General features: G+C 45.1%; 1 protein-coding gene across 3 annotated transcripts; it reads left to right on the forward strand.

Annotated features, from left to right (window-relative positions):
- LOC119953172 (serine/threonine-protein kinase SBK1-like) lies at positions 1–23,303 on the forward strand. 3 transcript variants are annotated; one of them, XM_038777128.1, is made up of 4 exons: positions 1–289; positions 5,321–5,491; positions 18,339–18,541; positions 19,239–23,303. In XM_038777128.1, exons 2-4 carry the CDS (start codon positions 5,323–5,325, stop codon positions 20,022–20,024), a joined length of 1,158 nt encoding a protein of 385 aa, XP_038633056.1. In that variant the 5' UTR covers positions 1–289; positions 5,321–5,322; the 3' UTR covers positions 20,025–23,303. The 3 variants fall into 3 exon arrangements, with proteins under 3 accessions (XP_038633056.1, XP_038633054.1, XP_038633055.1); XM_038777126.1 differs by having other exon boundaries at positions 2–289; positions 5,261–5,491; XM_038777127.1 differs by lacking the exon at positions 1–289 and adding an exon at positions 5,032–5,163 and having other exon boundaries at positions 5,261–5,491.
- Positions 23,304–24,783: the final 1,480 nt, after the last annotated feature.

The following is a 24,783-nucleotide window of genomic DNA, read 5'->3' on the forward strand; positions in this document are numbered from 1 at the left end:
CCCTCAGCTGGCAGCTGAAAGCAGGAGAGTGAGAGGCGAGAGCTCTTATGGCAAACTGAGGGGTCTGGTGGTGGTGGTGGGGACTGAATATCTGTAATGAACAGCAATTCCATCTGAGGGAGAGAGGAAAAAAAACACCATCACAAGGGACAAGTCAAAGGCAAGAGGAGCAGGCACTCTCAAACAAAGGAGCAAGTCAATGCTGCCATCAGAGGTTGCTGCAGACACAGCCAATTCCATCCTTGCCCTCCATCTGGGCTGCACAGTGGCCAGGTATCCCAGCACTAAGGTGAGGCACCTTGCAACTGCACAGCAATTTAAAAAAAAGACGAGATTGGGTTTTTATGTTGCATAAACAATAGAAAACCACATTAAGCGAACATGTCAGCAGTGGGAAAACATATTTTTGCTATGTTAATTTGCTTATGGAATAACGACCATAAGGAATGCAATATAAGAATTAATATTCTTCAGTAAGAATGCATATAGTTATACACATATTAATTGTGCATACGTTACTCAAATATGTGGGCAATATTAATTGCATGTACGTTTTTGTCTGATGTCAAACTCTTCTGTGCACACGCAAACATAGGGGCAGCGGACAAGAGCAGATCGCCGGCTGCAGGGTTGTCAAAAGGTTTAATCTATGCCCATTGTAGAAATGGGTGCAGTGCAGAAATGAGAGGATGCAAGGTTGATCCTGGCACGAATGCAGCCGGCTAGTCACCAGGGCAGCGGTTTCAGGAAATCCAGCTGATGTCTCTGTCTGTCCTTTCCAGTGCATTGTGCTACTGCGGTGCTCCGCACTCAATTCAGACGTGCGTGCCTTTTCTCTGAACGTTGCACAGTTCCCTCAAAGCAGCATTCCTGTCTTGCTTAATATGCAGAGGGCAAACAACGTTTTAGAGAATTTCAGAAGAAAAAAAAATGCTTATTTTTCCATTTTGTCTTTGAACGCAAATAGTTCAATAAATAATAGGGAGCAAAGTGATATGACTGGACTCAACGGGGACGCCGTTTTATTACCTTCTGGGGTGAGGGAGGGACATATTTGTTGTTATGATTTTGCCTCATGGGATTCCGAAAAGCAGGTGCTGGAGGCTTGTTTTGCTTTCCAAAAAACAATCAGCATCTTGCAAAACAACAAATCTGCATTGTTAAAGATCGCTCTGCATTGGGTGCGATTTGAGATGTTTGGCTTTATTTTGGATCAAGGGGTCCAAGCTGTGTTTGGTTTGTATGGATAGATCAGTTAGTGTGTGTTTAAATAGTATTGAGGGTGGGTGAGAATTGCAGAATGCTCAAGTCACTTACAACAGTGCAGCAATTGCCATTCACCAATGTTGACTGCGAATCTGTTTGAGAATGTGCATTAAACTGACACAACTGTCCTTTGTGGGCATGTTCTGTGGCCAAATCAACATTAAGAAGCCCCAGAATAGTGGAGCTGTACCTTGTGATTGATGTCCCTGTTTTTTGTGTGTGTTATTGACCCGCCCCCTGGTCTTTCTATATTCTTGTTTTATTGCGGATAGCTTTCATTCCGTCTAATTTCATTATTCATTGGCCGTGGCAAAATGAATGAATATTAAACAGCCTTGATCCTAATGAGTGGTCAGCAAGGGAATTGAACCTTCCAGATCCCTTTCCTTTGCATAATTAGCAGAAGAAACAGAGAGGAGATGAGTATACATTTTGTGTTACGGGGCGAGTTGTTATGATTAGCAGATGTGGTGGAGACACATTCAGTAATAACTCCCAAAAGAGGATTGAAGAAATATTTTGCAGGGCTGTGGCTGAAGAGCAGGGGAAGTGGGACTAATTGGCTCTATTCAAATAACTAGTAGGGGCACAAAGGGCAGAAGGGTCTCCTTCTGTGCTTCATCATTAAGTAACACATTAAAAAACGAGTACCTTCAAAGTATTCTACAAATCTTAATATTTAATTTACTGTCTATTTTAATGTTTTCTTAATTAATTAACAAATTATGTTTGTTTCCTAACCTCCTTCACCCTGCAGAACCTCCAAAGCCTCTGTTAAATATATTTTCTGCTCAGTGAATCTTGAGCAGAAATCCATTTTGACCCATACATTGTAATCAGTGCCTGGGAATTGCAGTGTCAGGATAATCTGAGGGATTGATATTCAGCATCTCGCTGCAAGGCAGGCTTGAGGTGATGCTTTATTTATGGGGAGACGTGTTAATATTTTTAAAGGCGCTGATTTGGGTATTATGGGTTGTGTTGCATCAGGCAAGCTGGTCACGCAATATTGGCGATGGACAGAAACAGATGTACACAGAGGGCTCTCGTAAAAAGGAGGAGATGGCAGCTGAACGACAGAAAGGGGAAAGAAAACAGAGAAATCATAGAATCATAGAATTTACAGTGCCGAAAGAGTCCATTCGGACTATCAAGTTCATCGGTCCTTGGAAAGAGCTCCCAATTTAAGCCCACACCTCTACCCTATCCCCATCTACCTAACGTTTTGGACACTAAGGGCAATTTAGCATGGCAATCCACTTACCCTGCACATTTGGACTGTGGGAGGAAACCGGAGCACCCGGAGGAAACCCACGCAGACACGGGGAGAACATACAGACTCCGCACAGACAGTGACCCAGCAGGGAATCGAACCTGGGACCCTGGAGCTGTGAAGCAACAATACTAACCCCTGTGCTGCCCACTGAGAGCAAGAAAGGTGGAACTGCAAAGGAGGAAACATTGAGATAAGGAAATAAGTCAAATGGAAATGGATGACTCGAGAGACAGGCCAGCACAGATGGGTGAAACTGGGGAGAGGAGAGACAGGATGATAAATTGGGGGGCAGAGAGATTCAGAGATAGAGATCAGTCCCTTTTCCCAGGATTGCAATTGCTCCAATTCACCAGGTTTAAATGAAAGCTTTGAACTACCCAAACATGTTAGATTAAAACGCACACACACAGCTAAGTGATTCAGAGTATTCCTGTCTCCGGTGTTAAAGGTCTTGATGTAAACTGTTTGGTTCTGGAGAATGATGAGCCTCGCATCATTTCCACATCACCCATAGGACGTGTGATGACGCCTCTCCACACGGCTTTCATCCTTGTAATTTCTATTTGGTAAACAGACTTTATTGAAAGGGCACTGAGGAACGTGTTAGATTTAGCTGTCCAATCTCCATAACTTTCTGCAAAGGCATTGGATTGTCATCGCACTGGAACCCTCCTCTCACTAACTGGCCTCAGTGGATATAAATCAGCTTTAACAAAGAGTCATCCAGACTCAAAATGTGAGCTCCATTCTCTCTCCACAGAAGGTGTCAGACCTGCTGAGATTGTCCAGCATTTTCTGTTTTTGTTTCAGATTCCAACATCCGCTGTAATTTGCTTTTGTATAAATCAGGAGCCAGGCTTCTTCCCAATGTTTGCGCAACTTGAACCAGCCTAGCCAAGTTCAGCCACCTAAAACACAGAGCAGGAACTGACAATGGACATTCATTTGGGCGCTGTGTGACTTGAGTCTCAGAGAAAAATAGCTACTCTGCTGGTTAAACTACTTGGGAAAGCCTGGATTGGTGGCTTCGATCACTCAGACTCTGTGTTGACAAAGTCTTCAGCATATATGGGTGGCACGGTGGCATTATGCATGGGCGGTACGGTGGCACAGTGGTTAGCACTGCTGCCTCACAGCTCCAGGGACTCGGGTTCAATTCTGGTCTCGAGTGACTGTGTGGAGTTTGCACTTTCTCCTCGTGACTGCATGGGTTTCCTCCAGGTGCTCCGGTTTCCTCCCACAGTCCAAAGAAGTGCAGGTTCTGTGGATTGGCCATACTAAATTGCCCCCTAATGTCTGAAAGGTTAGGTGGGGTTACTGACTTAGGGGGTTAGGGGGGAAGTGTGGTCTTAAGTAGGGTGCTCTTTCCAAGGGCTGGTGCAGACTTAGTACGCCGAATGGCCTCCTTCTGTATTGTAGGGATACTATGGCAATCCAGGCTCCAATGCAGTCCTGGGGCAGTGCAGCACTGCCGGGAAGAGCTAGCCTTTGATGAAACATTAAACCAGTAAAAGGTTGCATGGCAGTATTCAAAGAGCATGGATTTTCTTCTTATATGGTGCCCTTTTCATGGCCAACATTGCCAACAACACCAAAACAAATCATTCAATCACTTGCTGTTTATGAGAACATTCTGTACATAAATCCATTGGCACATTTGTCTACCCATCAGTGACTGTAATTCAAAAGTGGTCTGTTGTTTGTAAAGATTGTCAAGACTCCCAAGCATGGGATGCATATAAAAATATGCTATCTAAATGCAAATTAATCAAGTCCAGTCGCAATGAAATATTCCAGGTTAGGCCCAGCTTGGGTGTGAAGGAAAACCAAGTTCTTGGCAATATACAGGGTCTGAAAACAGGATGTCAGTTCGTGACCTTACTAGAGCTGAACCCCAACTCCTAATCTCTTATGACCTGCAGTCAACCAAAACTTGGTTGATCCTCTGCCAATCTAGTTATCATATCTGAGATACGAGAATTTCTGTTCCATTTGATAGCTGTCCAGTAATAACCAAAGACCTATGTTCTGATATATAGTGTAGTGATGCCAAATCAGAGAGATTCAGACATGACAAGGAACTTCAAACACATTGGGATAGGATGACTGTTCTAGAAAATCAGAGTACATGTATCAGGCATTACTGGGCAGATATAAGTGTAATTGACAGGCCAGATATTACTCGGTCGATATAGATATGACTGACAGAGCAGGATGTTAATGGACAGATATCCCTGTGATTAGCATACTGTCTAATGATAGACTCAGATAAATGAATGCCAGTATGGGCAATGGTGGATGGCAGTTTTGGTGATATTGGCATCGTGAGATTGAATATTTATGATTTGACTCAAAAGTGGAAATTAAATAGAAATTGATTGGAGGGAAAAAACAGTGTGAAGGAAGTGATTTGGTGTAACGCCCCCTGAACAAGCCTACAAAGTTCTGGATTTAATTTGTGTACTGGTATTTGTTGCCAGACTATTGCATAAACAGGACAGGGGGCAATGGATGTAGCGGTGCCCAAGTGACAGCAAATCATCTGTTCTAATCCGAAGAATGATTGTTGTCACAGAGAGGGAGGTTGATGGGTGAGCTGCCAAGGATAAATCATTGCTAAAGTAAGTTTAGGTCAACAATTAAGGTTTGAATAGAGTGACACGATGTAAACCATGTGATGACAGACGTGTGTTGATAATGCTTCATTTTTTTCTGCAGGGAGAAAGATCTGAGTTTGGAGCTGGGAGTGATCTTGATCCACTTTGCCTCCGTTAACAGCCATGAATTCTTCACTGATGACTCGAGGAGCGAGCGATGTTCTGGAGGAGCTCCAGCTGCTCACAGCTCAGAACCTGGAGAGGCTGGAGGTGAATAAATACTATGAGGTGATGAGAGAGCTCGGAAAAGGCACCTATGGCAAGGTTGACCTGGTTATCCATAAGGTCAGAGGTATGTACCAATTGCAGTGTTAGTTTCTTAATAATTGTAGAGTGACACTAAACATCCTCTTTCGTTACATCGACTCTTGGCAACAAACATGAGTTAAGTTTGGCAATGGCCTCTCCATCCATTATCCCACAACGTTGTCCCACAATGTTTTCCAATGTCTTCAGATAATAGTTCTCATGCTTATGTTTAAATCCGTAGAATCCCTACAGTGTAGAAGGAGGCCACTCAGTCCATCACGCCTGCATCGACCCACTGAAAGAGCACCCTACCCAGGTCCACTCCCCCGCCCTAGCCCTGTAAAACCTCATAACCTGCACATCTTTGGACACTAAGAGGCAATTTAGCATGGCCAATCCACCTAACCTGCACATCTTCAGACTATGGGAGGAAACCGGAGCACCCGGAGGAAACCCACGCAGACAAGGAAGGAAGTGCAAAGTCCACACAGTCACCAAATGCTGGAATTTAACCCAGATCCCTAGCGCTGAGAGGCAGCAGTGCTAAGCACTGTGCCACCATGCCACCTCCACTATGCCACCGTGCCACCCTTCTTGATCAAATCCTTCCTTGTCTCTAGAGTTTTCCCAAGCTCTATGACACAGCAAGAACAAGGGGCAAAATTCTCCCCTACCTGGCGGGGCGGGGGGTCCCGGCGTAGCGGAGTGGCGCCAAAACTGGCACCAACGGGCTTTGGCACCACGCCGATCGGCGTCGGGGCTGGCCGAAAGGCCTTCGCCGGTCGGCGTGAGTCCGCGCATGCGCCGGAGCGTCAGCGGCCTCCGCCATGGTGGAGGCCGTGGCGGTGGCGGAAGAAAAAGAGTGCCTCCACGGCACTGGCCCGCCCACTGATCGGTGGGCCCCGATCGCGGGCCAGGCCACTGTGGGGGCACCCCCCGGGGTCCGATCGCACCACGCTCCCCCCCCCCCTCCCCCAGGACCCCGGGGGCCAGCTCACGCCGCCAATCCCGCCGGCACAGAGGTGGTTTAAACCACATCGGCGGGAGAGGCCTGACAGCGGCGGGACTTCGGCCCATCGCGGGCCGGAGAAACGCCGCGGGGGGCACGCCGATCGGCGGGGTGTGATTCCCGTTCCCGCCGATTCCCGGGTGGCGGAGAATTCCGGCCACGGTGGGGGCGGGATTTACGCCGGCCACTGGCGATTCCCCAACCCTGTGGGGGGGTCGGAGAATTCCGCCCCAGATGTTTCTTTCAACCCAATCTATTGCACATCCTCATTATAACACCACTGCTCATTTTGCCTCAGCTGTTTAAGCCCTAAGATCTGAGGTTTCCTCAAACCCTCCACCTCTCTACCTTCCTCATCTTTTTACAAAGGAAACACTTACATATATGTCCCTCCTTTCATAACCTCAGGATATTTCAATGCACTTTAAAGCCAGTGAGGTGCTTTGGAGGTGTAGTCACTGTTGTAATATCAGCCAATTTGCACTCAGTGAACTCCCATAAACAGCAATGTGATAATGACCAGATCATCTGGTTTTATGTCATTGGTTTTGGGTTTGAACTCAGATAACTCCCATGCTCTTATTGTAAATAATACCATGGAATATCTTACCTTCAGCCGAGGGGGCAGACAGAGCTTTGGATTCTTGTCTCGTGGAGAACGCAGCATGTCTGACACTGCAGCACTCCCTCAGTGCTGCAATGAAACACCAGCCTAGATTGTTGTGCCCGAGTCTCTGCAGTTACAGTTGAAGCGTCTGGCTTAGAAGCAAAAGTGGTACCAACTGAGCCACACTGACACTTGGGACCCTCTTTCGGATACACTTTTTGACCAAGCCTTTGATCATTGGCTTGGCGTCAGTTCCTGTCTGGCGGCATAATTGCACAGTAGTTAGCACAGTGGTTAGCACAGAGCCAGGGACCCAGGTTCGATTCTGGCTTGGGTCACTGTCTTTGCAGAGTCTGCACATTCTCCCTGGGTGGGTTTCCTCCGCGTGTTCCGGTTTCCTCCCACATGTCCCGAAAGACGTGCTTGTTTGGTGAATTGGACATTCTGAATTCTCCCTCAGTGTACCCGAACAGGCGCCGATATGTGGCGACTACGGGCTTTGCACAGTAACCTCATTGCAGTGTTAATGTAAGCCTACTTGTGACACTAATAAAGATTGTTATTATTGTTGTTGTTACTCTTTGGCAAAATACCTTGGGACATTTTTTTGCAGTAAGGATGTCAAATAAATATATGTTGTTGTTGCTTTTGTTCAGTTGAAGATCAAAGCTCTCTCTACAAAACTCTAGCTATGTGACTTTACTTCATATCCAATTAAATAATGACTTACTTCAAGCTAGGCACAATACAAAATAGAACTCTCTCTGTGTTTACCTGGCAATGTGCAGTGTTACAGCCTAAAGCTCTGAAACACACCCAATTTCCAAATTGACATTCACATTATCCTAGTGGCTGCTTTGATTAAAACTGTTGAGTTCATGTCGAGCAAAGCTCAACTTCTGACTTATTTGTGCGGTTATCGTTGAAACTTGATAACTTTGGTGACCACCAGAGATAATTCATTCATAGGATGCGTGAATCACTGACAGGTTCAACATTTATTGCCTAATAGCTTTCAACAACCAACTGGGTAGCTGGCTAGGCCATTTTAGAGGACAGTAAAGCATCAACCACATTGCTGTAGGCCTGTAATCAAAAGGCCAGGCTGGTTAAGGAGGGCACATTTCCCTGCTTCAAGGACATTATTGAACCAGAATGGTGTTTACAACAACCTTCATGTTTCGTGGTCATTGCTGAGAGACAAACTCTTCCTGCCACATTAATTAAAATGACTGAATTTAAGTTGTTGTTGTGGTGGGCTTCAGACTCGTGTTTCTGGATTAGTAGTCTAGGCCTGTGAATAACAGAACCACTATATCCCATATGTTATGGACCAGGGTTTAGAGAACCCCAAAGTGTATCATGGAGTTCACCTGACCCACAACTTTAGATTACAGAGAGAGAGACTCTAATACACCTTCTGGCTGTGACTGGAGCTATCCAGCTCTGAAAACTAAACTAAAACACACACTGCAGCAAACAGCCTATAATGAAAGTAAAAAGCTGACAGACAGCTCAGCTCCACCCACACTCTGACATCACTGATAAACACCCATTTCTTAAAGATTCATTTCTTAAACACCCATTTCTTAAAGGTACTCTCACATGACACATATTGACACCCCATTGAGAGATCTTCATTGCCCACTGCCCCATAGTTTGGCCTAGTTTGGATAGTCAGCTCCCTGTGGCGGCTAGACTGTAATCCAACACAGACACCTGCAATGAATTATTGACGAGTTTGGGTCAAAGTCCCAACGCAGTTCACAGTCAATGAAGCACTTTTTGAAGTGTAGTCACCATTTCAGTGTAGGCATTACAGCAGTCGATTTTCACACAGACATCAACCACCAGATAAGGGGATGGCATGATGGCACAGTGGTTAGCACTGCTGCCTCACAGGGCCAGGGAACCAGGTTCAATTCCGGCCTTGGCTGACTGTCTGTGTGGAGTTTGCACTTTCTCCTGTGTCTGCGTGGGTTTTCTCCAGGTGCTCCGGTTTCCTCCCACAACCCAAAGATGTGCAGGATTCGTGGGGTGATGAGGATAGGGAAGGGGAGTGGGCATAGGTAGTGTGCTCTTTCAGAGGATCGGTGTAGACCTGATGGGCCAAATGGTAGGGATTCTAATGATTTCTCATTCTATGAATGCCCTTGTGGTGTTGGTTGAGAGACCTTACTGCTTTTTTCTTAATATTGGGATGCTTTATGTCTGCCTGGGAGGGAAGCCTGAGGGAAGGACAGGGCCAAAAACAGTGCCTCCAACAGTGTTACACTCCCTCAGTCCGCCCTAGGATGTCAGCTTGCATTTTGCGCTCAATCTCTGGAATGGGACTTAGACACACAACCTTGCGACTCAGAAGCAAGAGTGCTATTAACTGAGTCAGACCGACACCTACGGAGAAGGACTGCATCGATGGAGGTGCTGCCCCGACAATGACTTGCTAAACCAAATGGCCTTGTCCATTTGGACTGTGGCACAAATTGTCACCTAGTCTTAGTCAGGCCTCTGGTCTCCAGTTGGGCAGGCTTATTTGGAGATTGAAGCTTGGACTGTATCTCTCCCCTCCTAGTATCAGATGAAACAGCTTGTCTGCATGTTGATAGGGTGAGGTAAATCTTAAATAATTCTTCCTCTACCAAACCAATGAAATCACAGATTAATTGGCCATTTATCTCATTGTTGTTTATGAAATCTTGCAACATGGCTGCTGTATTTGACTACCTCGTAACAGTGCCTGGGTATTTAACAGTAATTCATTGTTTGAAGCAGCCACAGTACACAGTGCAGTGTGATATAAAAGTGTCTTCCAACTTGGCATATGTTGATGCATCGGTGCTGCTCCTTGAGTTTTCTGTATCGCTTTTGGCTGGTGAGGCATTTAGAGGGGGTGTACTCTCTGATGTTGGGTGTGCCTCGTTCCGGGTGTGGTGGTATAATTCTCATTCCTTTCTCTGAGAGCACAGACTGAACAGATATCTGACAGTTGACGTGTCCTAACACAGCTGACAGATTCAGAATTAGAAACCTATCAAGGTGCCACGCCTTGGGTGGAGCGAGGTCCAGTTATTCTGGGCGAGGTGCTTCGGTAGGAATTTAATGAATCAGCATTATTTAGGGATGTGACAATAGAATTAATGATTCCATGGACCTGCCCTTTAAATGTGTGTGTGTATGTTTTTGTGTGTGTATGTTTGTGTGTGAATGTGTGTGTTTGTTCGTGTTTCTGCTCAGTGTGTCTGTGACATAGTCAATGGGGAATGCACATGGTGAGAAATTCTGCTGCCCAACTTGGAAAGAAAAATTGCATTTATATAGCACCTTTCATGACCTCAAGATATCTCCAGTTCTTTACAACCAATGTAGTACTTTTTTGAAGTGCAGTCATTGTTGTCATGCAGGGAATGCAGCAGCCAGATTGCTCACAGCAAGCTCCCATGAACAGCAATGTGATAATGAACAAAACATTTGGATTTGATGTTGATGGCTGAGGGATAACACCGGGGAGAACTCCAGTGCTCATCTTTGAAGTAGTGTCATGGGACCTTTTATGCCCACTTGAGATGGCAAATGAGGTTTCAGTTCACTATCATGTCCAGTGGGCAGTCCGACACACCCTCGGCACTGCACTCGAGAGTCAGCTTCGATTTTGTGCTCATGTTTCCAGCATGACCCATGACCTTGTGATTCAAAGGCATGAGTGCTTCCAATGATGCCACCTATACTCTCTCCCTGTAGGTACATACTCCATTTGCCAAAGCCCAGAGAACCTTAGATGCAGGTTGGCAGTGCGAAGAATGTGCAGTCGCCAAATGCACACAGCAACACAAGCTAAAACCAAACACTTTACCACAGACAAGCCATGTTAATGTATGGGTTATATTATTAGACTAGTAAGGAGTAACTATACCTGGTCTGAAACAGAAGTGATATCTAACTAGTTTTGCCCCGTGTCCCACTTATTGATATCTATTGATGCCCAGATTGCCTCATGCAGTAACATCTGTCCAGCGAGCCCTCAACTAATCCAGAGGATATGAGTTCAGATCTCACCAGTGCAGATAAAGAATGTGGATTTTGTGTTTTTTTTAAGTCAGGAGATAAAAGGTTGATATCAGTAAAAGTGGCCAAGCTGTTGACTTCTTGTAAGAACCTAGCTGATTCACTAATGTCCTTTAGGAAAGGAATCGTGCTGTCTTTACATAGCCTGGTCTCCATGCAATTTCAAACCCTCACCAATGTGGCTGACTCTTAACAACCCTCTGAAAAGACACTCAGTCGTATCTTTGGGGGCAGCAAACAAGGGTGGTCTTTCTTGCCAACAACACCCAAGTACTGACAAAAAAAATATCCTTTTCAGAACTGGCTTCAAATTCCCCCAAAATTGAGGAGGTAGAGCACCAGAATCAGCAAACAAAGTCCAGGAAGGAAATGAGCAGAAAGCGTTTCAATAGATGTGTTGTTGTGCACTGGAATGCACTGTCTGAAAGGGTGAGAGAAGCGGATTGAGTAGTAACTGAGAAGGAATTGTGGGGGCTGGGTGTGGGAGTGGAGAAGGTGCAGAACTAGTTGGGCAGGTCTTTCAAAGAGCTGGCACAGACATTTGGGCAAAAAGGCCTCCTCCTGTGCAGTGTGATTCTGTGAGTCTAATCATAGATCATAGGTCACTTCTGCCAAGGTTCTGCATCGTACAATAGGAGCTAGATGAAAGTACTCCCAAATCACACCTTGCGGATAAAGATTCATTTTAGTTCAGGCTTATCTCATTGCAGAGCAAAGATATTTCGCCACTATGCCTGAATTTGACAGTAATTACCACATTGGCACAGTAGTTAGCACTGCTGTCTCACAGCGCCAGGGACCCAGGTTCGATTGCAGCCTTGGGTGACCGTGCGGAGTCTGCATGTTCTTCCAGTGCCTACGTGGGTTTCCTCCAAGTGTTCTGGTTTCCTTCCATAGTCCAATGATGTGCAAGTTAGGTAGCTTGGACATGTTAAATTGCCTCTTAGTGTCCAAAGATGTGCATTTTAGGTGGGGTTGCGGGGTTGAGGCAGGGGAGCGGGCCTAGGTAGGTTGCTTTTTCAAAGGGTCGGTGCGGATGCGATGGAGCGAATGGCCTCCTTATGCACTGTAGGGATTCTAAAATGACTCAAAGGCGATGAAAGTTCAATTTACATTAAAAACTGAAGCAAAGTCTTAGCAAATGTAACATCACAGATGCTGTAAATGAATGGAGATAATTTGAAATAATCAACAGCAGCCATCATGTTTCTCAGTGTAAAACCAGTTTCTGTTTTTTTTCAGTTCACGCCAACATTTTCTACCCATCCCTCCTGACTGTCTGCATTCCTAATAACTTGGCTCAAAATAAGCCAGCTACCTCTGCCTGGGCGTATTCCCACCTCAACTGTAGCAACCAGTCAAAAAGGCATTTATTTCCATCTCTAATATTGTGAGATTTAATAAAGATCAGACTTTAATTAAAATTGAGAACAGAACCACACACATGTTTTGAGTGCCCTTCTCATTCTTCTCATAGGACTACTCACAGCAGAGTCCTGAATGATCGTTGTTTTCTGAGGCTTGGACTGGCAATGCAGCCCTGAAGCTACCCAATACAGCAGGTTCTATAGCCTTGTTCATCGGCATCATTATCCATAGAATCCCTACTGTGTGGAAGGAAGCCCATTGAGTCTGCACCGACTATCCGAAAGTGCGTACCACCTCGGCCCACTCCCCTGCCCTATAACCTCATCTAACCTGCACAACATTGAACACTAAGGGGCAATTTAGCATGGACAATCCACCTAACTTGCACATCTTTGGACTGTGGGAGGAAACCAGAGCACTTGGAGGAAACCCGTATGCAGGCATGGGGAGAACATACAAACTCCACACAGTCACCCAAGGCTGGAATCAAACTCGGGTCCCTGACGCTGCAAGACAGCAGTGCTAACCACTGTGCCACTGTGGTCACTTCCGTACAATGAACTAGGAAGTGTGTTTGTGCCTGGGGCTGTTCCAGAGCCAGACCATGCCCAAGTCTTTAGGACTCAACAATGGGTCCTTTAAACTGTTGTAACTCTGCAATCCCAATCTGTATCCAGCAAGGCCCGATGTAGATAGTGAGCTCCCTCAAATGGCAGGAAGAAGTAGCGCAAGTTTTCAGTGTACTCCACTGGCTCAATGATTCACACCTGATGCTTTCTACAGGTACTGAGACACCTAAACACCAAAGTGTGTGAACAACACAGCTCAGGCTTCCTCTCTGGTGAGAATTTTTCTTGCGAGAAATATTGTGCGGCAATTTGGGGCGGCATGGTTGCACAGTGGTTAGCACTGCTGCGTCACAGCTCCAGGGTCCCAGGTTCAAATCTGCCCTCGGGTAACTGTCTAGAGTTTGCACTTCCTTCCCGTGTTTGCGTGGGTTTCCTCCAGGTTCTCCAGTTTCCTCCCAGAGTTCAAAGATGTGCAGGTTAGGTGGATTGGCCAAGCTAAATTGCCCCTCAGTATCCAAAAGGTTAGGTGGGTAATGGGGATAGGGTAAATGTGTGGTCTTAAGTAGGGTGCTCTTTCCAAGGGCCGGTGCAGACTCGATGGGTCGAATGGCCTCCATCTGCACTGTAAATTCTATGATTCTATGATATTGCAATAGATCCTGAACTCTGGAATTATCTCCCACCTCCACCGCTCACTCCTCCTTTAAGGCACCCTTAAAATCTGCCCCTTTCACCTAGTTTTTGTTCATCGGTCTTAATGTCTCCTTCTTTGGCTCAATGCCAAAACTTGTTTGATTGGCTCCTCTGAAGCGAACATGACATTTTACTTGAGTAACATGCTGCACAATTCAGGTGTGCAAGAGTTGACCCCTTATTGGTACGACTCAGTTAGCTGACCTCATTCAGGTGGCCCAGAGTATGACCATTAGCTTTGGAGCCCCTAAGCCGTGGAGCGAGAATTAGACTCACTTCTTGCTGCTATCTACTGACCCAAGTTGGGACAGGTTAAGGTTAGCTGTGCCATCCACCTGTTTTTGTTTTTTCCTCCTCCCACATTTTCCCTGGGGGTCTCTCTGCATTGGGGCAAGAAACGGGAAACGAGAGAGTGGGGACACCTTCACCCCTCGATGGAATCAATGCCTTGCCATGACTCGATTGCCTCTTAATCCTTTGCACAGTGAGTCTCTACCTACTGCTGTGGAAGGTGTGAGCAGGACTGAGTAACACCCTTAATGGGACAGATAATTAGAATGTCATTCATTTTGTGTTTTTATCGTGTATCTCCTGACCATGGCACAAGCATGGCACCTTTATCAGGTTATCCACCTACCCACCTACCCACCCAGAATGAATTAAATGTTAGTGCAGCTTTGAGAACATTTATCTTGTTTTCTTATTTCTCCTCTGTCCCTTTCAGGCTGTTGTGGGGGGTGAGTGGGGTTGGGGGGGGTGGATTTATTTTTGCCCCTGGTTACAGTGGAGCAGTGTCCGAGGGTGGGTGTGAGAGCAGTCCAAAGATGTGCAGGTTAGGTGGATTGGCCATGCTAAATTGCCCCTTAGTACCCAAAAGGTTAGGTCGGGTTACTGGGTTATGGGTAGAGGGTGGAAGCCTGGGCTTAAGTAAGGTGCTCTTTCCAAGGGCCGGTGCAGACTCGAAAGGCTCAATGGCCTCCTTCTGTAAATTCTATGTAAATTCTATGGTAACTCGTAGCAAACATTGCTACTGGTAATCAGCATTTGCTCTGCCATGGTTTTTTGAGGGAAAGCTATAAACATATAAACCAAACAGTTTGATGTGACCATTGAGCACTTGACTACTATCTGGATCAAACTGGTATAATCAGACTGATGATTTGAATTGAACAGCATGTGACACTCTGGCTCTGTTCGGCAATAATAGAACAAATTGGAAAATCGAGTGGGATTTGCATTTATATATCTGTTTTCAGGACCACCAGATGCCTCAAACCCTTTATTGCCAGTGAGGCACCTTTTGAAGTGTAGTTACTGTTGTAATATAGGAAAACAGCAGCTAATTTACCCTCAGAAAACTCCCACAAACAACAATGTGATAATGCCCAGATAATCTGTTATGTAACATAGAACATAGAACATAGAACATAGAAGAGTACAGCACAGAACAGGCCCTTCGGCCCTCAATGTTGTGCCGAGCCATGATCACCCTACTCAAACCCACGTATCCACCCTATACCCGTAACCCAACAACCCCCCCTTAACCTTACTTTTTTTATTAGGACACTACGGGCAATTTAGCATGGCCAACCCACCTAACCCGCACATCTTTGGACTGTGGGAGGAAACCGGAGCACCCGGAGGAAACCCACGCAGACAGGGGGAGGACGTGCAGACTCCACACAGACAGTGACCCAGCCGGGAATCGAACCTGGGACCCTGGAGCTGTGAAGCATTTATGCTAACCACCATGCTACCCTGCTGCCCCCACGTTGAGGAATAAACATTGGCCAGGGGATAACTCTCCTAGTTTTCATCAAAACAGCTCCATGGGATACTTCACATCCACCCGAGCAGACAGACAACCCCACAGGTTCACAGCACATCTGAATGCCAACACTACCAGAGTGCAGCACTCCCTCAGTACTGCATTGCAATGTCAGCCATGAGTTTTGTGCTCAAGTCTTGGAGGGGACTTGAACCCAGAGCCTTGTGACACAGAGGCAACCACAGCTGGCACGGCAACTGGTAACATGTTAATGTTGCAGATTGGAGCAACTGTGTGCCAAGCCTCAGACAAGTGAGTTATGGTTCTGCCTCCAACCTGTGGCACACAGAGTCACAAATCTCAGCCACACCGCTCTGGGATGCAACTCACGGGAGCAAAGCCCTTCCATAGGGCGAAGAAGAGAAAATGTGAAGGGAAAGATCCTGATCTAACTTTTGCGCCATCTATCCAGTGCCCCAGGTTGCCTGTGCACCATATTTCTGCAGGGCGTCACGGTGGCACAGTGATTAGCACTGCTGCCTCACAGCTCCAGGGATCCGGGTTTGATTCCGGCCTCGGGTGACTGTCTGCGTGGAGTTTACACTTTTCCCCCCATGTCTATAGGTAGATTGGCCATGATAAATTGCCCCTAATTGTCCAAAGGTTAGGTGGGATTATGGGGATAGGGCGGGGGTTGGGTCGGGTGTTCTTGCGGAGGGTCGGTGCAGACTTGATGGGCCAAATGCCCCCCCCCTTCTGCCTCCCCCCCTCCTTCTGCCCCCCCTCTGCCTCCCCCCTCCTTCTGTGCCCCCCCCCCCCCCCCCCCCCCCACACACACACATACACACAAATGCACAATATCCCACCAGGAGGGAGGGGACATAAAATCCTGGCCTGTGTCAGGCACAGAGAGATAAAGGGAAGGTGAGAGAAATACCCCAACTTCAACCCCAATCCTGGGGGAATAACTGAGACTGCATTGTCGTCGTAGATGTATCACATTTTCAACCATCCGACAGAGTGCTAACATTCCTAATTAAATATTATCGGGCTCAGCCATTTCCAACAAAGGTCCTCAGAACCTCTTGATTAATTCCTCTGGTGCTGCATAATAGACATTAAGATCAAGCAGTCTTCAGGAGAATTCAGGCTAGAGGATAATAATTGTATCAGGCTGCATAGGTGTAAGGTATTGTTTCAAACATTTTTAGAAAAAATTTTGTCATTCAGTTAAATAATCTGCAATCAATCTGTGAAGCAAAGAAGTAGGAGGAGAAGAAATGTCTCTGCAGTCTAGCTAGTGTGCAGTGCAATGATGCAACGATGAGGCGTAGAGCACAACTGCTAGTGAGAGGGTAAAATTACAGCATGACAGTTCAATACAGACAATCTCCATTAGAAATGGAGAATATAGGAACTTCTAATGGGAAATCTGATGCAATACTGTGACAGAAAGTGACACCAGGAAGTAAGGTTTATGCACACAGGGAATGAGAAAATGCCAGGATTTCTAATATCTTAAGGTAAGGTAAGGTCAGTCGACATAGGCTCAGATGACCATAGGCTGCTTTCCCCTTTGAAGGGGAGAGCTGACTGCTGGTGATTTAACCGGAGGATCACGAAGCCTTAGGCGAGTGAGGAATAACCTCAGTCGGTACAGGAATTGAATATTGCTGCTGGCCTTGCTTTGCATCATGAACCAGCTGTCTGGCCAATTGAGCTAAACCGCCCCCCTTACATTGATGAGAATAACCTTACAAAACATGATCAGGGCTTCTGGAGGTAGAGTTACTTTTCCACACGGACCCACTGGGTTCAGATTTGCACACTGGGATATTCTGGTTTGTACCCTGAAGGGACTCTGGTGGGATCATTTCCTGGATTAACTTTGCAGACAGGAACCTCACTTTGGCAATTTGCAGGCCACACAGAGACAGGGCAGTTGCCCTTCTGAATTAGAACTGCATTTGGGAGTTGGCTTGCAAAGAGCCACAAGGCAATCCCATTATCAGTATAACCACGGAGAGACTGCCATTTGGTCTGACCAATCTGATCTGGCCACATAACAGCAAGTCAGCACATTGCAAGCTAATCCATTATATAAGAAGTATTCTGAGACATTTCAGAGATTTCATGCTGGAAATAGAGAACAGGAATGTTAGGAAAGCTTGCAGTCTGAATACTCAACAGATGCCATGTATCATATATTGTTCTATGGTTGGCAGACATTTAGGTTGCTTTAAGAAGCAGTACAGTGCTTCAAGAGTCCTAGAATCTGCAGTAAGAGACACGGTTCCTGATTATACTCTGTGTAAAACAGTGCAGACACCATTCAGTTGGAGTGGGCACACAGTCCTTTGTAAACAATAAATATTCACATTTACACAGTGTCTTTATGTTAAAAGTACACAATGAATTCCTTTTATTGAAGGCAATGTCTGTTGCTATGGAATCAACACGATATACCCCAAATACTGTTTAGCATCCCACAGCTCGCAGCAAATTCCCAAGGAGACTCATGATCCAATCATTGGTGGGAGTGTTGCTTGCTGCGTTGCACTTTTCCCACAGCTTATTTTTCTTCTGAACCTGACTCTTCAAGGGGCCTATTCCATTTTCTTCATTGCTCCTTCGCAGACGATTCCAACTCACACTCTCGACAACTGGACCATTGCTCGGTCAGTAATGACGCAAAATATCTCATGATTGTTCGAAAAAGTTAAAGTTGGGTTCAGGATTGTTCAGATATGATGGTGGGTATGCCATCAATGACTTAGTGAAAAAACTATCCATTTTATTCTCTTCCCACTTCAGGTACCAAAATGGCCTTGAAATTTCTGAGGAAGAAGACCACCAAACTGAAGAGCTTCCTCAGAGAATACAGCATCTCCCTCTATCTGTCAGCATCGCCCTTCATCATTGACATGTTTGGAATAGCCTTTGAAACTGATGAATATTATGTGTTTGCCCAGGAATATGCGACAGCGGGGGACCTGTTTGATATCATTCCTCCCCAGGTACACACCCACCTTCAACAGCAATCAGATACCAAACCGCGTTGTGTTTGACCATCATGTTCTCTAGCTTTGTTTACTTCTTTTGGCCATTATTCTTTTTTGATATCCAGTTATCTCCATTGTACAACAAGCAATTCTTTAGCAAATCACAGTTAAAAAATTAGAGTCTGAGGATTTTCTCCAGAATAAGGTAAACAAAAATTGAAAATCATTGCGAGAAATCAGTTATCTTGTTTTACACAAGTTTGAAGATGTATTATGTTATCCCCAAGTTTTAAATGACCTGTTGTCCCTGGATCAGAAATCCAGATTTCAGGTCTTCCATCTCATTATTCATTAATTTGAAGTTCCCTATCCCATGATGCTTGATTTTATGGTCCTTCAATCTCCTATCCTGAATTTTGGAATTATTCATTCCACCTTCCTTTATTTGAGATCTCTATTCCACTCTCCCTCTTTTGGAAATCCTCCATCCCACCACCACTAAGTATCAAGACCACCTTTCAATGACACCTGGGTTCAAGAATCTCCATTTCATTATCCCTTGATTCATGGACCCCATCTCAATATCCTTGGGTTTGGGTCCCTCTGTTCCATAGTTGTTAGGATTGAAGTCAATCATCTCAATGTGTCTGAGGCCACATGTGGTTATGAAGAATCCAAAAATTGTAACCCATGTTTCATTGTTTTTTGCAAGGTTGGACTTCCTGAACAGATTGCCAAGCGCTGTGTGCACCAGGTTGCCTTAGCTCTGGACTATCTTCACAGCAGGAAGCTGGTACACCGTGACATCAAACCAGAGAACATCCTCATCTTTGACAAGGAGTGCCGCAAAGTTAAGCTGTCTGATTTTGGGATGACTCGTCGGGCTGGCACTCCTGTCAAACGGGTGAGTGGGACCATCCCTTACACTGCGCCAGAGCTCTGCGATGCCTCCAAACATGAGGGCTTCTCAGTGGATTACAGCATTGATGTCTGGGCTTTTGGAGTGCTACTCTTCTGCATGCTCACAGGAAATTTCCCCTGGGAGAAAGCCCTACTGTCAGACTCTTTCTATGATGAGTTTGTGAGATGGCAGAAGCGCCGAGGTGCCTGCGTGCCATCTCAATGGAGGCGGTTCACCGACGATGCTCTCCGCATGTTCCGTAAACTTCTACCTGTTGAACCAGAAAGGAGATGCTCTGTCAAGGAAATATTCAGATACCTGAGATATCGGTGGATGTTGGACACAGATTGTAACAACAGTATTGCTGATGTGAGCTCTTCCTCTGAAGAAGATCTGGTGGCCAGGATGAAGCAACAGAGCTTGTCCCCAGTATGCAATATTGCCAAGAGCGCAATTTCTGTGGAAACGCCATCCTCGCGTTTCTCCTCCATGACGACATCTAGCTCCCTCTCGTCTAACAGCAGCTATGAGAGAGCAACAAGGGAGAGCAACAACACCAGAATTCTGGTTGCCACACCTATTGAAATCTGCGTCTAGATTGCACTGCACTGTATCCAAGATGCAGGTGGCTTTAAATGTGATGAGAAACATGTTTTAATGAGTAACAAACTTATTAGTAAGGAAATGTTGCTTCAGAAATCGACATGAGCCACCTGAGGGCTCAAACTCAGGCTTGCAGTGAGGCTCTTCAGAGCTTTCAACCCTGAGCTAACCTTTCCCAGCTGTGACTGAGTTGCTTTGTGTTTTTGGGTCAGTCAGACTGAGAAGGTGCGAAACATAGCACTTGGCCCGACCCTAACACTTTTAAAGCAATATGCTCAGTTTGTGTTGAAGTTATGGGTGACATCAAAAGAGGAAGCAGCACAACGGTCTAAAGAACTGAGCAGGACCGCAACCAGGATCTTGACCGATTAGGACCAGTCCCTGTGCAAGAATCCTTCTTTTTATTATAAATTAAGAGTGAAAGATAAGGGCATTGCCTAATGATCAAGCTGCTGCTGTTCAAAGGACTTTTTTCCCCCCCAAGGGCTGGTTAGTGTTCACCAAGAGGATGGCTCACTCGGCACAAGTCTTCACTACTTACACCGATCTTTCACTAGTACGACTGCCACTTCCTGTAACAGATCATGCTAATTTATTCTTCTTGGTTCTTATTTTGCAGCCTTCACCCTCTACCCTCCCCTGGCACGGCCAGCATGTTAAGCTGCTAAATATCCTAACATCTCATGTAATAATCAGTATAATGGACTAACTTTCCATGACCATGAGGTTAATACGGATTGAACAAAAACAAATAACATTTGAGGTAATTGCTGGAATTCAAGAAGTCAAGAGATCATTTAGCTGAGCGGAACAATCACAGGCAACAGGATTGTTCTGTTGTGACAATTTAAAGATAATTATTAGTTAGGTCTTAAGGAGTCCAAGCCACTTGAACCTCCCCAAATGTTTCCTGGCTCCCTCCATTCTGTTATAGACTAAATGGGCTGAATGGTCTGCTTCTTTTCTACACATTCTGCATCCTTCTTTTGCATCAATGTGTGCTGAATAAGCATTACTGTATGTGCCTCCTTCTGTGCCCCACAGTGACAGTAAGAGTGAGGCCTGAACAGGGATTGTTGCTGTGGTTCTCCTGCGCACCAAACTGTTTATTCCTTCACCAGATTGGTAACGACCAAGTTTATGGCAGTAGTGGACTCAGGTGTAATAGTTATTCGTTAACCCACAGCTTAACGAGGAACTAACCTGGAGAGGAACCAGGAGCTGGACAAAACCCGATTAGAACAATAAGAAAATGAAGGGAAAGGCAATTTGTTGCTTTTGGGTTAAAGAGACAGAAGGAGACTGCAATGAAAAATCTTTCAATTCAACAAATACTTAGCCCACACAATGTCCAAAAGAGTTAAGTTAAACCTTTGCCTTGTGAAGCCCAGAGGATGGGAGCCCCAGGTAGTCCACCTATTAAAAGCGAGCCAACTCCAGATATGCTGTGATGAGCCTGAGAGTTCCTTAATTTCATTTTCCTTTCTCACTTGGATTTTGTGCGTGGATTATGGATGAGGAGCACTGAGTTTAGACTGTCACAGGATCAGTGACACCTGCAGTTAGGAAGTTCTCACTCTTCAGTCTTGAAGGTGATAGATTTGAGAAGACTTGGCTTTACATATCACTGAAAGGGAGGCACGAACATTGTTGTCATTGTGGGCACTGAGGGTGTTTTTAATGTAATCTGCCCAGAGGAAAACTGACAGGATCCATTGAAGGCAATTGAAGTGTAATGAGGCCGGGTGGGGGTGTAAATGAGACAGCTGATGCAATCCCATCAATGGATTAGATTAGAGTGATCCAACACTGCTGTCATTATGATAAAGCTCACTCCCTCAGCCGTGGGCCATTGGCAGTGTAACCTCTCAGAGAGTCAGCTTTGCCAGCCAGTATCTCCCAGTCCTCTCGCCTGCAATCCATCCAATGGCCACTGAATACTTTAAGTCCTGTCAGCCAATCAGATCATTGAAAATCAACTTTGCCTGCCAGGAAGAAATCCAGTTAAGCAAAAAAAAAAATCTCAATCAGAAAAGGCCACCGCCGCTAATTGTATCTCAGGCCACCAAGGGAAAAATTAACAAGCAGTAAATAGACAGACAGACACGATCCAACCTGTAGCAACTGTTTAAGGGGACACTTGGCCAACCTTGGCCAATGGACCTTTTGGGATAGCAACACATTACCATGCTTACTGCTGTTAGGCAATTGTTATGTTTTTGACTTCTGGACTCAGAGGTCCAGATGCCTGTCAGTATCTCCCCAACCCTTACCCAGAATCCCCCACAAAACATATATTTGAATTTGTGTATCTAACAGATCACAATCCTAATGTATCTTCACTATGCTTACAAGAAGTGTTTCTAATGTTAACATATGTGCAATGTGTACGAAATGGTACCACATTTAACTTATGATTTTACAATGGATTGTCATATCTATTTTTTTTATTGATCGACTGAAAACATAGGGCTATGAAACTGATGTCGTAAAGAGAGCTGTACACACCTTACCTGATGTGCTCTGCATTTGTATTAATTCTCCAAAGACACTCAAAAGTGTCACCCAGCTGTGAGCAGGGGCTGGAGTGGGGTTCGGTCTCCCTGACCCTGGAGAGAGTGGGACTAAATCCAATCTCTCTCTCATTGCTGACATGTCTCACTCATGCCCAGCCAAGAAGGCAGCGGCAAGGACTAATGGACTGCTGCACAATCCTTAACTCGAAATTTTAAATAAATAATTCTTGATGGAAAACATCCTCTGAAGATCAGAAGCTGCAGAAACTTCTTTGCAAAGACTATATTGGAACTGAGAATCTTAGTTGACCAATGCCATGCTTTGTGCTGATGATTGGCAGGAGTGCCAATCCAACCTAAATGGTCAATGTTCATCGTCCCGCATTAGAAATGCACTCAATTGCTTCTTGTAGACAGTGCAACACTCCCATAGAGCAGCAAGGACCTCCCCATGTAGACCCAGTCTCCAAGATGTAGTAGGGGCCATTGTGCCACCGAACTTTGTGTTTGAATTACAGTGCAGTGGGTGTGTTTCTGTTCAAAACTCCTCAAAGTTTCGTTCCTCAGTGAATGGTGTGTGGTTTTAACTGTCTGTGGTTTCGTGACAACGATGCGTCCTTTTAGTATCCAGAGTTTTAGCTCTTAGCTAAAATGTTTCCCGAGCTCTTTGAGCCGTAAGATCGATTCAATGGTTGCAATACAATTTGTCTTCCTGTAAGACTTCCTTTATAATTTGATTAAAATTACCTAAAAATAACACCCTTTGTTGAGTCCCTTTGTTCGAATAAAGGAATGGAGAGTGCACACTACATGACAGGTATGGCGAGAGAACAGTGCAGGAAAAAGGTATGGTGAGAATTGGAACGTGATACATAAAGGGAGAAAGTTTAGTGCATGAAATTGTTATGAGCCAGGGTTTGGAAACTCCAAAGTATATTATGAAGTCCACCTGACCTACAACCTTTTTGTTGAATTTGGATAGGCTGAGCACAAGAGCCTTCCCTCCAGGTGTGAATCATCAGTCTTCCCAGATACTTTACTCAAAACAAGCTTTATTCTAAGAATTTAGTCAACATATATATAAACACACAGCAATATTTTTAATCAATTACAAACAAAGACAGCACACAGCTACAGTAATCTATGTATTCCCCCTTAACTGTTCCAATTCAAAAACAAAATCCAATAAATCAAAAACCCCTTTTCAAAGGCGTGGCCCAGCACACTGTATTCTACCTTGACCAAGACTGGTCTTGGTCCCTGTGATTCTGATCCGGTTTTCAACCAGCAGATTCAAATTCCTTCCAGAAAGCAATTATATGTCCAAAGCCACCTCCAAGGTGATTTTTAAAATGAACAGATATTTAAAATGAAAATAGAGAGAGACAGGCCAAAACTCTTATTTTTCTCTGGCTGTAGTACACAGCAATCAAACTGAAAATGAAACTAAAACAAACCTCACAGCTCAGCTCCACCCACAAAATGACCTCACTGAAGCCAAATGATAAGAAAAAAACCTTTCTTAAAGGGACCCTTTAATATCAAAATTCACAGTGCACAAGAGGTAAGAAGCAAGAACGATGCACAACAGAAATAGGGAGAGAGCACAGGATAGAAATAAGAAGAAATATGTCAAATGAGGAGAAATGGAAATAGGGAGAGTGTAGTATATATGATTATAATAGGGAGAGCATCTGACCAGAAAAATGAGGATTGTGCACAATATCAGTACAATATGGAGAGAATACAATATTGACAGAAATACAGAGCACAATATATGTGGGCACCGTAAATGTCAGGCATATGGAGAATGTAGGATAGTGTTAGAAAGAGAACGAGAAATGTATTGGTTGAAGAATCATTATTAGCCAGGGCATATTGAAGAAGGACAATTATATGTTTCAGTAGTTAAAATGTCACATTGAAGGAGAATTACTCTGGTATTTGTGTACTAAAATTGTAAGCTCAATCAAAAATAAAGGGCTGGATTCTCTGCCCCACCGTGCCACATTTCTGTTTCAGCACGCTGGCGCGATGCTCCATCGGCTGGTCAATGGGGTTTTTCATTGTGGGGCATCCCCATGTCGTCGGGGAAACCCCCGGGTTGCCGGCAAAACGGAGCATCCCGCCGGTGGAGAACCCAGCCCAAAGTGGCTTAAAAATTACAATATGCAACCTTTTCGTGTCTGCTGAGACTACATATTGGGAAATGATGCACAGAGAGCCATTGGTTCTTT

The sequence above is a fragment of the Scyliorhinus canicula genome, chromosome 18 (assembly GCF_902713615.1).
Source record: "Scyliorhinus canicula chromosome 18, sScyCan1.1, whole genome shotgun sequence".
Classification (NCBI taxonomy): domain Eukaryota; kingdom Metazoa; phylum Chordata; class Chondrichthyes; order Carcharhiniformes; family Scyliorhinidae; genus Scyliorhinus; species Scyliorhinus canicula.